Source organism: Ascaphus truei, chromosome 2, assembly GCF_040206685.1.
Source record: "Ascaphus truei isolate aAscTru1 chromosome 2, aAscTru1.hap1, whole genome shotgun sequence".
Classification (NCBI taxonomy): Eukaryota; Metazoa; Chordata; class Amphibia; order Anura; family Ascaphidae; genus Ascaphus; species Ascaphus truei.
This window is the reverse complement of record NC_134484.1, coordinates 173,886,891-173,899,348: the sequence shown is the minus strand read 5'-3', so window position 1 is coordinate 173,899,348 and position 12,458 is coordinate 173,886,891. Positions and strand designations below refer to the sequence as shown.

The window sequence follows — 12,458 nt, the reverse complement described above, 5'->3', positions numbered from 1 at the left end:
ATAGATGTGTCAGTACTGTACATCTATGTATTATTAATTCATTAAAACAAAATGACTGTCCAAATGATAAATTAAATAATCGAATAATGATAATGTTTTGTGCTTAAATATTGTTGTCGTTTACAGTATATGGGAGGATACTCCATGGATTCCAGTGCTGTTTGGTACAGTTATTTTAGTATGTATCCATGTCATATATAATTGTGTAGGGGCTGGTATTTTGAGACTGGCATTTTTTCACTCTTCATTCTTTAAAATGCCATTATTCTAAAGGGCAGCACATGTACCAGAAGTACCTCAAAGGCAGCCTCCTATAAAGCAATTCTGGCCAAGCCATTTATTTGCACTCAATTAGCTTTATAAATATGGAATTTTGACCATTATTCCTTTACAGGGTTTCTTATCACCAGATTACCACTGTTCATTATATGTGACCAAATTTGGTGACTATGACAAGCTGGGTAATATTTATTTTCATTAATAGACCGTGGCTGGCAGAAATACATATATGTTTGTAGGCTGCAGCTAAAACTCTAAAACTATACTGTAGTGGTAACCAGGGTCTGATGAACATTGCAATGGGGCTTTCATAAAAGAGAAAAATCAAGGCCATCAAATCTTTGGCAGTCCGCCCGATGAGACAAATTTGGCATAGAGCAGCAACATTTGTTCCAGCACATTGACAACTGTAGCTGTCACTGGAGTGATTAAGTGATGGAATGATGCAAAAAAGCCCTGGCATGATTACAAATGAGAGGAAGCACAGCTCTGTGGACAAAAAAAATATCAGACAGGGAATCGAGCGTGAGGGGAGGAAGGGTAAAAGCCTATCAATAACAACCTGGAGAAGAGCATCCAAGACCTTGTGGACTATACAGACCAACCCTCACGGAGTTAGAGATATGCAATAAAAGAAAGTTCTTATAAAGTGCAGGGAATAATATGTCATAGAGCAGTGATTCCCATGAAGGAGTTCGCAAATCCCTAGGGCATTGTGGAGCATGACGTTTGATGCTCCCGCAGTAATTGACAGATATACCACCCATGCTACAGTATCTGCACACACTGCAGTGCAGTTTGGTTCCTTATTAGTGAGAGGGGGTGACAGAGAGGTGGGCTAGAGGGGGTGATAGAAAGGGGGTGACAGAAGGGGTGAGAGAGAAGGGGCAAGAGAGGAGGTTGAGATATGAGGAGATGAGAGAGGGTGGGAGAGAGGGTGGGAGAGAGGTGGTGAGAGAGAGAGAGATAGAAAGAGTGGTGAGAGGGAGAATGAGAGAGGGTGGGCGAGAAAGAGAGAAAGATGGGGTGAGAGATGGGGTGAGAAGGGGTTGAGATAAAGGGAGAGGGGTATGAGAGAGAGGGATGGGGCTAAGTTAGAGAGAGGACGGGGGAGAGAGAGAGAAGGGGAGAATATGAGGGAGAATCTGGAGAGAAGGGGAACATGTGGGGGAGAAGCTGGAGAAGAGGGGAGCATGTGGAGGAGAAGCTGGAGGAAAGGGAGCATGTGGGGAGAAGCTGGAGAAGAGGGGAGCATGTGGGGGAGAAGCTGGAGGGAAGGGAGCATGTGGGGAGAAGCTGGAGAAGAGGGGAGCATGTGGGGGAGAAGCTGGAGGGAAGGGAGCATGTGGGGAGAAGCTGGAGAAGAGGGTAGCATGTGGGGGAGAAGCTGGAGAGAATTTGGGAGAAAAGCTGGTGAGGAGGGGATGGTGATAGCAGTTGATGTGGCAGCGTGACTCCCGGGAGGCCGGGAGCAGAGCAGTCACAGAGTGGAGGAAGGAGGATGAGGATGATGGCGTCTGTGGCAGAGGATGCACTAGCACTCTGACCTTAGCAACCTGTAAACCAATTGAGAAGTTTTTGGGGTGCCAGGGAGGACCTCCACAGCCAGGTAAGGAATTTTATCTTTGGGGTGAAGGGTGGTGAGACAGGAGGGTGAGGGGGGTGAGAGGGTGAAAAGGGTCTGAGGGAAAGAGAATTATTTTAATTATTTATTATAAAAAGTTTTATCAGAAAGTAATACATTGAGAGTTACCTCTTGTTTTCAAGTATGTCCTGGGCATAGAGTTAAGATAACAAATAATACATAGTTACAAATACATTTACATAAGTGAACAGGGTATACATTATATACAAGACATAGCATGCACAGTTAAAGATAATATATATTATAGGCGTATGTAACAGTTACAGACCAGATTAAAATGTGAGAAAGCTTTAGTTTTTAAAGAACTTAGACTGATGGTGGCTGTGAGAGTCTCCGGTAGATTGTTCCAGTTTTGGGGTGCATGGTAAGAGAAGGAGGAGCGGCTGGATACATTGCTGAACCTTGGGACCATGAACAGTCTTTTGGAGTCAGATCTCAGATGATAAGTGCTGCATGTGGTAGGGGTGAGGAGCTTGATAGATGGGTAGCTTGCCCAGAAAGTATTTGAAGGCAAGACAGGAAAGATTAACTTTGCTCCTAGACTCAAGTGATGACCAATCTAGTTCTTTGAGCATTTCGCAGTGATGTGTGTTGTAGTTGCATTGGAGAACAAAACAGCATATTAAATTGTAGAGGGTGTCAAGTTTGCTAAGGTGGGTTTGGGGTGCCGAGCCGTATACTATGTCCCCATAGTCGATAATTGGCATTAGCATCTGCTGTGCGATACGCTATCTGACCAGCAGACTTAGACAGGATTTGTTCATGTAAAGTACATCTAGTTTGGCATAGGTTTTGGATGCCAGGGTATCAATGTGCATCCTGAATGTTAAATGGGAGTCAAACCATATGCCCAAGTATTTAAAACTAGTAACCGAAGTTAAGGTGGTTTTAGTGTTGGTTCATCTGGAGCTCAGTCATTGGAAGCTTTAGAAATGTAGCATTGGTCCCAAATACCATTGTTACAGTCTTGTCAGTGTTTAAAAACTGTTTTTTTTGGTAACCCCAATTTTCAAGTCTCAAAAAGTCAGATTGAAGATTGTGTTCAAGGTCGGAGAGGCTATGGCTGTGTGCATATAAGATTGTGTCATCTGCATACATGTGTATTGAGGCTCCCTTACAAGCTGTAGGAAGATCATTGATGAACACTGAGAAGAGTAGGGGCCCCAGAACAGAGCCTTACAAGACACCACAGGTGATATCAAATGGGTTGGAGTTGGAGCCTGAGATGGACACATGTTGGGATCTACCTGATAGGTAGAAATGAAACCAGTTTAAAGCATGCTTCCCTATTCCAGAGCACCGGAGATTGTTAAGCAAGGTAACATGATCAACAGTATCAAAAGCCTTTGCAAAATCTAGGCATATTGCACCAGTGAGTTTTCCCAGTTCCATTGCACACTGGATTTCATTGCAAAAGATTTTAGCAGGGTAGTTACCGGCCACTATCTGACTGTGGTCCGGGGTCGCATGTCCATGAAGAAGGTGGCCGAGCAGATGTTGAACATCCAGAATAAGACCAGCAGCTACTTTGTAGAGTGGATCCCGAACAATGTCAAGACAGCCGTGTGCGACATCCCGCCTGCGGCCTCAAGATGGTTGTCACCATTATCGGCAACAGCACGGCCATCCAGTAGATGTTCAAGTGCATCTTCGAGCAGTTCACCGCCATGTTCCGCCACAAGGCCTTCCTCCACTGGTACACCGGAGAGGGGATGGCGAGATGGAGTTCACCGAGGCTGAGAGAAACATGAATGACCTCGTCTCGGGAGTACTAGCAGTATCAAGATGCTAGACCTGAGGAAGAAGAAGACTTCAACGAGGAGGCAGAGGAGGAGGCCTAATATCTCTCCTCACCGCCACCACCACCTTCTCTTGCTCACCTTCCCTCCTACTCCATTCGCAAGCCGAGGGGAAAAAAGAAAAGTCTGTACCAAAGATTAGCGTTTTTGTTTGCTCTTCATCTTTTTTCCATCTCTTCTGCTACTTTTGTGGTTTTTAACCTTTTTTTATTCGTTGTGTCCACTCTTCTGCTCTTCTTCTCTTCCTCTCTTTCTCTTAGTCAATGGGGTTTAACCTTGGCTCAAGCCACGTAGGATTGTGACTTTAGGTTTGATCAGTAGGTCTCTGGCCTGGGATTTCAGGGTAGGCCTCTGGCTTTGACATAGGTGGGCCTTTGCTAGAGTAGACATCTGGCTTAGTATGAGGGTAGTCCATTGGGCTTGGTGGCAGTGGGCCTTTGGCCTAGAATGTGCAGGGTGGGCTTCTGCCTGTAGGTTTGAGGGTAGGCCTCAACCTCCTATCTGTGGAAAAACACTTGTTGCCATTTTGATTCCCCCATGCCTACTACTTTCAAGATGTCTCCTGCCCTCTCTGTGAATGGGTGCTGGTCTCTTCAGCTGCGAGAGGGTTAAGTACAGAGCCATGACCACATCTCCCATCATACCCTTGGACTGTAAGAGAGTCTGACAGCCTTCAGTCCCGTTTTAATTTCTGCTAGGCCTTATTAAAGCTACTGGCGGCCATTTTGTTCCGCAACTGCCATTTTGTCTCCCCAGCCAGTTTACTTAAGTTATTACCGTGAACAATCAGCTTGGTGTGTTCCACGTGATGTTCGTAATGGGGGGTGGGAGAGAGAGGAAAAGAGAGAGAAAAAGAGGGAGAGAGAAAAAGAGGGAGAGAGAAAAAGAGGGAGAGAGAAAAAGAACGAGAGAGAAAAAGAACGAGAGAGAAAAAGAGGGAGAGAGGGAGAGAGGGGGAGAGGGAGAGAGGGAGAGAGGGGGAGAGGGGGAGAGAAAGAGAGGTGTGTCGAGCAGGGGCAAGTCCAACCAACATACAAAAGATTCAAACTTTTTGATACCCTGATTGCCGACTTGCTAGCGTATGAGGTGCAGCGCTCAGGGGTTAGAGCTGAAGCACTGGCCAGCCCCGAGGCAGTTCCAGGCCCCTCTGGACTTCAGGAATCACCAGCCAACTCTGGTGAGGAGACAGAGGAGTATTCGACGGAGCCGCCTCCAGTGGAGGTAGGCATGCCAGCATACATCCGGCGTGCTCTGGATGACCTAGGCAGCGAGGCCACCGCTGCTGAGTGAGTCGCCCTGCCCTAGCTCCTGATGGCTCACGCACCCACCCGATCATTGGGAAGTAGGAGGTCCCGTGCGAGTCAGAAACCCCGAATCAAGTATAGCAGCTTTGCCATGTTTTGCGAGGACACGGATGACATTGATGGATATCTGCGGTCCTTTGAGAACTATTGTGACATGCACAACCTACCTGAGGAGGACTGGGTCAAATACCTGGTTCCTCAGCTGCGCGGCAAAGCAGCTGTGGCCCACCGTGAGATGGAGGATGCAAAGGACTACCCAGTTGTGAAGGAGGTTCTACTGGAGCTGTATGCTATTAGCCCAGAGACTTACCGGACCCAGTTCAGAGCCCTGAACAAGCGGTCCCAAGACACGCACCTCGAGTTCATGTCCCGGCTAGAGCACAATTCTAAAAGATGGATCTATGTCTTTTATATATATCCCCTTTTTTATAGAATTATTTTATATTACTAATATGTACTTTTCATTAATTGTTTTCCTCTCCCCCTTTCCTCATCCGTTGCGCCGAGTTGCTCTGTTGTTCCCATAAGACTCGATACTAGTGGTTCCGATTACAGTGACAGTATTATACTATATAGTTCATTTCATATATATTGAGCGTGTGTTATGTTTGCATTTGGCAGATCTGGGATGTTCCATCATCTGATCATGAATACTATAGGCCAGTAGATTAGCCAATGAGATTGCGTGTCTGGGTACAAAAGTGATAGGCAGCCGTATGGTTTCCATGACTCCTGACGAAGCTACACGCCCAGTGAAACGCGTAGTCGCCCGAGTGACGTACCCAGAGGACTCTTGACCGCTCCCCCTTTGAAGCTGTGCCACAAAGACTCTCTTCTCATTAGGACAACAATCTGGATCCGTTGCGCGCTCCAACCCGGAAGAGACGTGCCGTGATTGAGAGATCTGAGACGGAGGTAGCGGGGAGTAACCGAGCTGGTGATACATCACGCTTTTATGTGCCTGATAATCTTATTACACTGTGTAAGTGCTGAATTTTTATTGTGTTTATAACATTTTTATATTTTACTGGATTACGTTACGGTTGTTGATCTCTCTCTATCCTGACACTGATGACATCACCTGAGTGACATAACACCGTATCAGATTGTCCCTACTGAGGTTTTCCATCTTTTTACCAGAGTCAAGCAAAGTGCCACTGATCTCTGAAACGCCTTTCTTTGATTGAAACCATGTGAGTCTTCACTTGCAGACATTATCCTGCGACTCCAGAAAACCCTCTAAAGTTGGTTACTTGAACAACCAAAAGCAAATGATTACCACACAAAATGTGAGTGTATATATTGCCTAATATATATCTAATATCTACATATACAGTATCACACTATTTGTGCTCTCTCTGCTCTATTGAGAATATCCTGCTATCGGTGAGCCTGTACGGCATCGGGAGTGTCCTGCTGTCGGAGAGTTTATACATCAACGGAGGTGTCCTGACAACGGAGAGCCCGCAACATCAGCTTGGTTAAACTTATTAACCGAAATGCCCGTTTGATCTAATTAAATGTGAGTATTACCATCCTTCTCCGTATCAACCTATACAGTATTACACTATTGTGCTCTCTTCTTCTCTTTATATATTTCCAATCTGGATGAGACTGTGCGCATTGGATTCTTCCTCTTCTTCACTTGAAAGAATCTCTCCAAACACATTTTAATTTAAAAAAACTTTATTTGCACTATGTTGCGTTTCTATTTGTTTTTTATTGCATATTGATACCTGTGCTCCCCTATCCTCTGAGAAATTCTCCAGCATTGCTAGGGGTTAAATTAGACACACATTTAGTGTGCCTACCTGCTTGCAATTAGTAATTAAGATCCACATTTCTGCACGGATTGGTTTAGAACCTGTATAAAAAGGTGTGTACCAATGTGATTATCCCCTAATGAAGTCATTCCTGACAAAACGCATAAGGTGTTTTTGGAGAGGCGAGTGCAGCAGCTATTGATTTTATAGTGCTATCACGGAGGAGCTAGTAAGCAAAACCCCAAACATCAGAAGAAACCGAGAAAGGTGAAACGCGTAGAGTGAAGGTGATCCACAGCCACTTCGCCAACAGGAACCCCCCAGCCTGGCTGACGTCACATCCGCATCTGCTGGAACGCAGCCGTGAGACGCGCGCCGAGTAGAGGGGAAGCAGAAAGTTAAAAGAAACCGGAGGCGAGATCGATTGTGTATCTAAATGCCTAAAAACATCATACATCATGTGAGTGTATTGTAATATACCTACCATTGTAATACAGTTTTATCCAGATCGCACTATGTTTGGTTCTCTGTGTTTAACCATTTAAGGGACTCATCTGTACACCATTGCTGAAGTTGATTCCTCATAACTGAAGAGGCACAACTTAAAGCTACCATTACGAACACTGATTCACCCTCACTTTTGGGAGTATATTATCCTTAGACCTTGAGAAGACACCTTACCTGTAAAATAACAATATTGCACCATCAGATATATTTTTTGTTTCCACATGTTTGCGCTTCCCACTGATCATCACTCCTTCATACTCACCTGGGATTGAGAGAGCAATCCTGCACTGGGTCACAGCAGCATCCAAAGAACTCGTTTGTATCACCACATTTATATAATAATTGGTTTTGAATGTTAATACAGTGTTAAAACGTGTTTTTATTTAGAATTAGAGCGCCACTATTGATATATATTTTTTGCAATTGATTTTATAGTGCTATCACAGAGGAGCTAGTAAGCAAAACCCCAAACATCGGAGGAGCCGTAGCTAAAGGGCACACAGTGTGCAATCACCCTTTCCGGTACACGGAGGGAACAAGGAGATTCCGGGTTCAGCTTGCACAGTGAGAGAGGCACCAAACCTGTCACAGAAGTTCTGTTGGATTCGTGCTGCCGTGTTGGGGTTTGAGATTGATCTCATAAATGCTGATGTTCTAGCTATGTTTGTCAGTGCACATTTTCTATTGTTCCTAGTCCAGTTCTAGTTCTATTGTTCCAAGTCCCATAAAAATTGTTGAAACTTTAATACACTAGGAGTGCGCCTGTTTTCTTTTAGTTTTTTCGCATATATACACATACATACATATATATATGTTTTTATTGTACGAAAATCTATCCTAATGTATATCTTTTTCAGGAGCATCATACAGAGTGTATATGATTGGAAAGACGGGCTGCGCCCGTGGCTGCAGAGCCCCAGGATGAAGAGCCCACGGTGACCCTCTACCACACAGAGGTCACAGATGAGCCTGCTGAGCCAGCGAAACCTGTGGCTGCGCCACCTGCTGCCTGCCCAGATTAGGTAGATAGGATAGATACGCACTTAATTTATAGAGACTGAATCTCTGAATGAGATAGGACAACAGGAGATTTTTTCTGACTTATTATACAGTAATAATATACTGTTATAAAACCTCAGTTTACTATTAAATTATTAGTTATCTCGTTTGTTATTGTCCATTACACAGTACACCACTGTCCAGTCCACACACACCAGTCCACTGCCATGCTAGTGACGCCACTATTTAATAATAAAAATATATTTATTGGTTGTATGGGGTGCCGGTATTCCCTTCCATGTTTACTTCTCCCGTGTCACGGCCCATGTGACTGGGACCTTAAAACGCACAGGATAGACCGGCACCCCATACCGGGGCCTGTAACCTGGGAAGCAGGAGATCCCCGGGACTGAAATTAATGCAGTTCAGCTCCAGAGACCACCTGCTTTATCAATATGTTATTAAAATAAAATAAGTGTCGCGTGATCGCCTTTTAGAATCAATCCCTATCTCTGTGCGTCTTATCTACTCACTGCTTGTCTCTTACAGACTGATGCGGTCCAGTAGGATTCATACAGCACGGCTGCAGCACAAGAGATCCCTTTTCATAGTGTTGGCAGCAATGAGGGGGCATGGTGGGGGTGTGGCGAGGCGTCACGAAGTTGGTTCGCCCTCATTGGCTGAACCAGCTCATGTGACACTAACGTCACGCAGCAGCCGCCTGAGAAGACAAAATGTATTGTCTCCTCAAAACGCTACCGCGTCAACGCGCCTCTTCGCCTGCAGGCACTTGGCTAACTGCTATAGCCAATTACTGAAGTGTACTGGACACGCACGCACGCAGCAACTCCGACACTATAAGCTCGGCCTTAGTAGCATTTAGTGACTGACTTTGTATGTACTCAGTAATTCAGTAACAAGACGTAATTAACAACAAGTAATTAACAGTGGAGAGGCGACCCAACTACCGCATCCGGCTGCCGGGCCTCTGTAAAACAGCTATACACATATTGGTGATGTTTGTATTTTCCAGGAAAGAAAACATGGGGGTTTACCGCGATAAAGATTCTGTGGAAGTTTTTTTCTAGGACGCAGTGTGTCCATAGGAGGTAGTGCTTCCTGTAGATCAGTACTTTATACATACTTATTACATTTAGTGAAATAATGCACATCACACTGGAATAAAGCAAATAGCAGTTTATTTATAACAAATAAATATGTTTTATTTTTATTTTAACAAAGGCATTCTGCTGATATTATGATGTATATATTTGTTTGTGCTTTTGTAGCCTCTTTATTAAATTCTTGTTTTAAAAATAACAGTAAGTGACCTGGTAGTATGAGAACTAATTTGAGTTTCTGAATACAACAATTCAGCATTCCCTATAAATGCAGCGTAGATAATAATGAGGAATGTAATACATTCAATAACATATGACTGTTCTGTTTTATACCCGTTTCTCATTGTGTGCTTTAAATTCAGTTTCAACTACATCAGTAATGCCTAGTAAAAATATATTTGCAACGAGAGGGATAATCTGCAAATTGCGCATGCCTACTGTATTCATAATCACTTGAATTCTCAGCTATTAACAAAATTGGTAAGATAACATCTACTCAGATGGATCTACCTACTGTAGTACGCTCACTACAGTTTATCACCCGGGTATTGCAACATGGAACTCTAAGTAATGGTACTGATCCTAAAGAAAAAGTTACAAGAAAACTTCATCTTTTTTTATACAGTAGAATCATTTTAGATTCATTACCTCCAAACTCTTGCCAATTGGCTCTTTAGTATTTGTCTCTCTCAGTCACATCATGTAGGGGAAATATTAGTATTTAATGTGTATGGTATTACAAATGGTTTATTATGATGCATTGTTAAGCATGGTGATTGTGGTAAACATGCTGAACAGAACAAAGTAAGTTATTACTATATGGCTGTAGCCATTAATCAATAGTGACCATTCTACTGTGTGGCTGTAAATGCTCTCGAAACCCCATAAAAGCTTTAGGTTCTGCGTGAGTGTCAACATGGGTCACCAGGTATTACATATTGTACTGTACAGTAGAAATCTGTCACAGGCTTTCCAAGTACTGATTGAGCTGTTTTACTATTATTGTACCTTCTCTTTTTAGGACTATGTCTAGATTATATGAAATATTAAACTGCCAATATTATCATTGTCATACAAATCACAAATGAGAGATTTTTGTTTTCTAAATCTTTTGTGTTGTCTGTAACATTATCATTCAAGTACAATGCAATTGCTATGTAAAAAGACAAGTAGGAAAATGCATTCTCTTCAATTTTAGCAAAAAAAGGTAGGATGGCCGGGAATAGTGCAATGTTTCCATTCTTCATTGGTTTTGCGATATGGCTTAGAAAAATATGTTTCCACTATACCATTACAAAACATCTGCCAATATAAAAAGCACCTTAATAAATATAATTCAAAACAACATTCTTACCTTTGAAATTTTTCTATTTTAGATAAGAATAAGCTACTTTGTAGAAACAGTGCACTCTTCCATCAGAACATGTAAATGGTAATATATATATATATATATATATATATATATATATATATATATATATAATTGAACCATATGCAATTCCTAGCATTATGATAATCCATCAAGATACAATAACCAAAACAAATACATACAAATTCAAGTATCAAGTAAGGTAGCATTTCGACAGGTCCCTCCTCTTGCAGTTTCCTAAGCTACAGCAACATATTCTTTTTTCTCACTTTCAGTGGGGGTGGACATTTTTTCCAGGAGCCTTGATGATGTTGGTCTTGGGAGTGAGTCTTCAGCCTGGAACAATACACAAAGTACAGTGAACATGATATTGTGATATAAAATTCATTGCTGTATAACAAAATACTGAAAAACAGATGCATTACAAACAAGCACACAGGTGTACCAGGGCTAAATAGTTTGTGGGAATATTTATCTCACACGCCATCAAAAGTATGATGAGATATATGAAATTAAACATAGACAGCTAAAAATGACTGGGAATGAATGTTAGGTTATTTAGGTCATACCCAAAGGTGGCATTACCCCAATCCAGACCCTGAAATACAGTATGGATTTTGCTGGAGAGGAGAGGGAAATACGATGATATAAATCATTTGAAATATACTTTGCATACATAAATTAGAATATTTCCCAAGTATCTCTGTGTTCAGATTTTTGCTCAGGTATCTCTCCACGTGTTGTATAAAAGGAGTGTTTGGGGAGGTATATTATAGTCACTTGATACGCTAGAAAAATAGAACCTTCTCTCCCCCCTCATTGTTTTTACATATATTTAGGTTTGTGGCTATGCGTTAAACTCAGTGGAAATATAGTCTGTTAATGTTTTAGGAAACACAATATTATTTGCCATGATTCAACAGATTTTTCAGCATCTGGGTCTGTGACAGGGAGAAACAAATGTAAATTGATAGGATTACATGTAAGTATATATGGTATAATAGTGTTAGAAGCTTCTAGCTGCAAAGAGGATTCTAAAATGAATGCTAAAAATAACAAGAGCAGTGAAATATGAACGACAGAAGAAGAACTTTGAAAGAAATGTGGAAATAAATGTAAAACTATGCATGTCTATTTAGTACAATAATGTGATAGCACATATTGTCCTTAAAACATTGAATGAAGTCAATATACAGTACTTTGATTTTGCCTCTTGTACTGAAAATGTACACGGTTTGCCATGTAAAATCACCCAAATTCATTAAGAATTATACATACAGATCACATTAAATAGAATTTAATCAGCGTGCACTTTTCCCCCATCAAACGTGTGCAATTTAGGACAATGGGGCCTATTCATTAAACTCACAGAGACATGGCATGTTGAGACAAATAATACCTAGGAAATATGCAACAAAAAATGTAAAAATGTATTAAGTGTATTATTTGCATATTTCCCAGATATTCTTGTCTCCCCACATGCAGTATAGGTTACTGTACAGTATGTCATCCACATGTCCCCAAAATCCATTTCACTCCAATATCCATCAGTGATTAAAACTGCACATACGTATTCTGAGTAATACCATGCAAATTAGCATTTTGTTCCTATCAACCCTGTATATTGTATTGTATTTGTATAGCACCAGTCAATGTAAGCAGCACTTTACAA

General features: G+C 42.1%; 1 protein-coding gene across 6 annotated transcripts in view; it reads right to left on the bottom strand.

Moving 5' to 3' along the window:
* Positions 1-9,478: 9,478 nt before the first annotated feature.
* DCDC2 (doublecortin domain containing 2) overlaps positions 9,479-12,458 on the bottom strand; it is a 228,049-nt gene continuing 225,069 nt past the window's right edge. For all 6 annotated transcript variants that reach the window (XM_075585596.1, XM_075585595.1, XM_075585590.1 and 3 more), the window contains one exon: positions 9,479-11,122. In XM_075585596.1, coding sequence (XP_075441711.1) covers positions 11,024-11,122 — 99 coding nt within the window. In that variant the 3' untranslated portion in view covers positions 9,479-11,023. The remainder of the gene's footprint in view (positions 11,123-12,458) is intronic.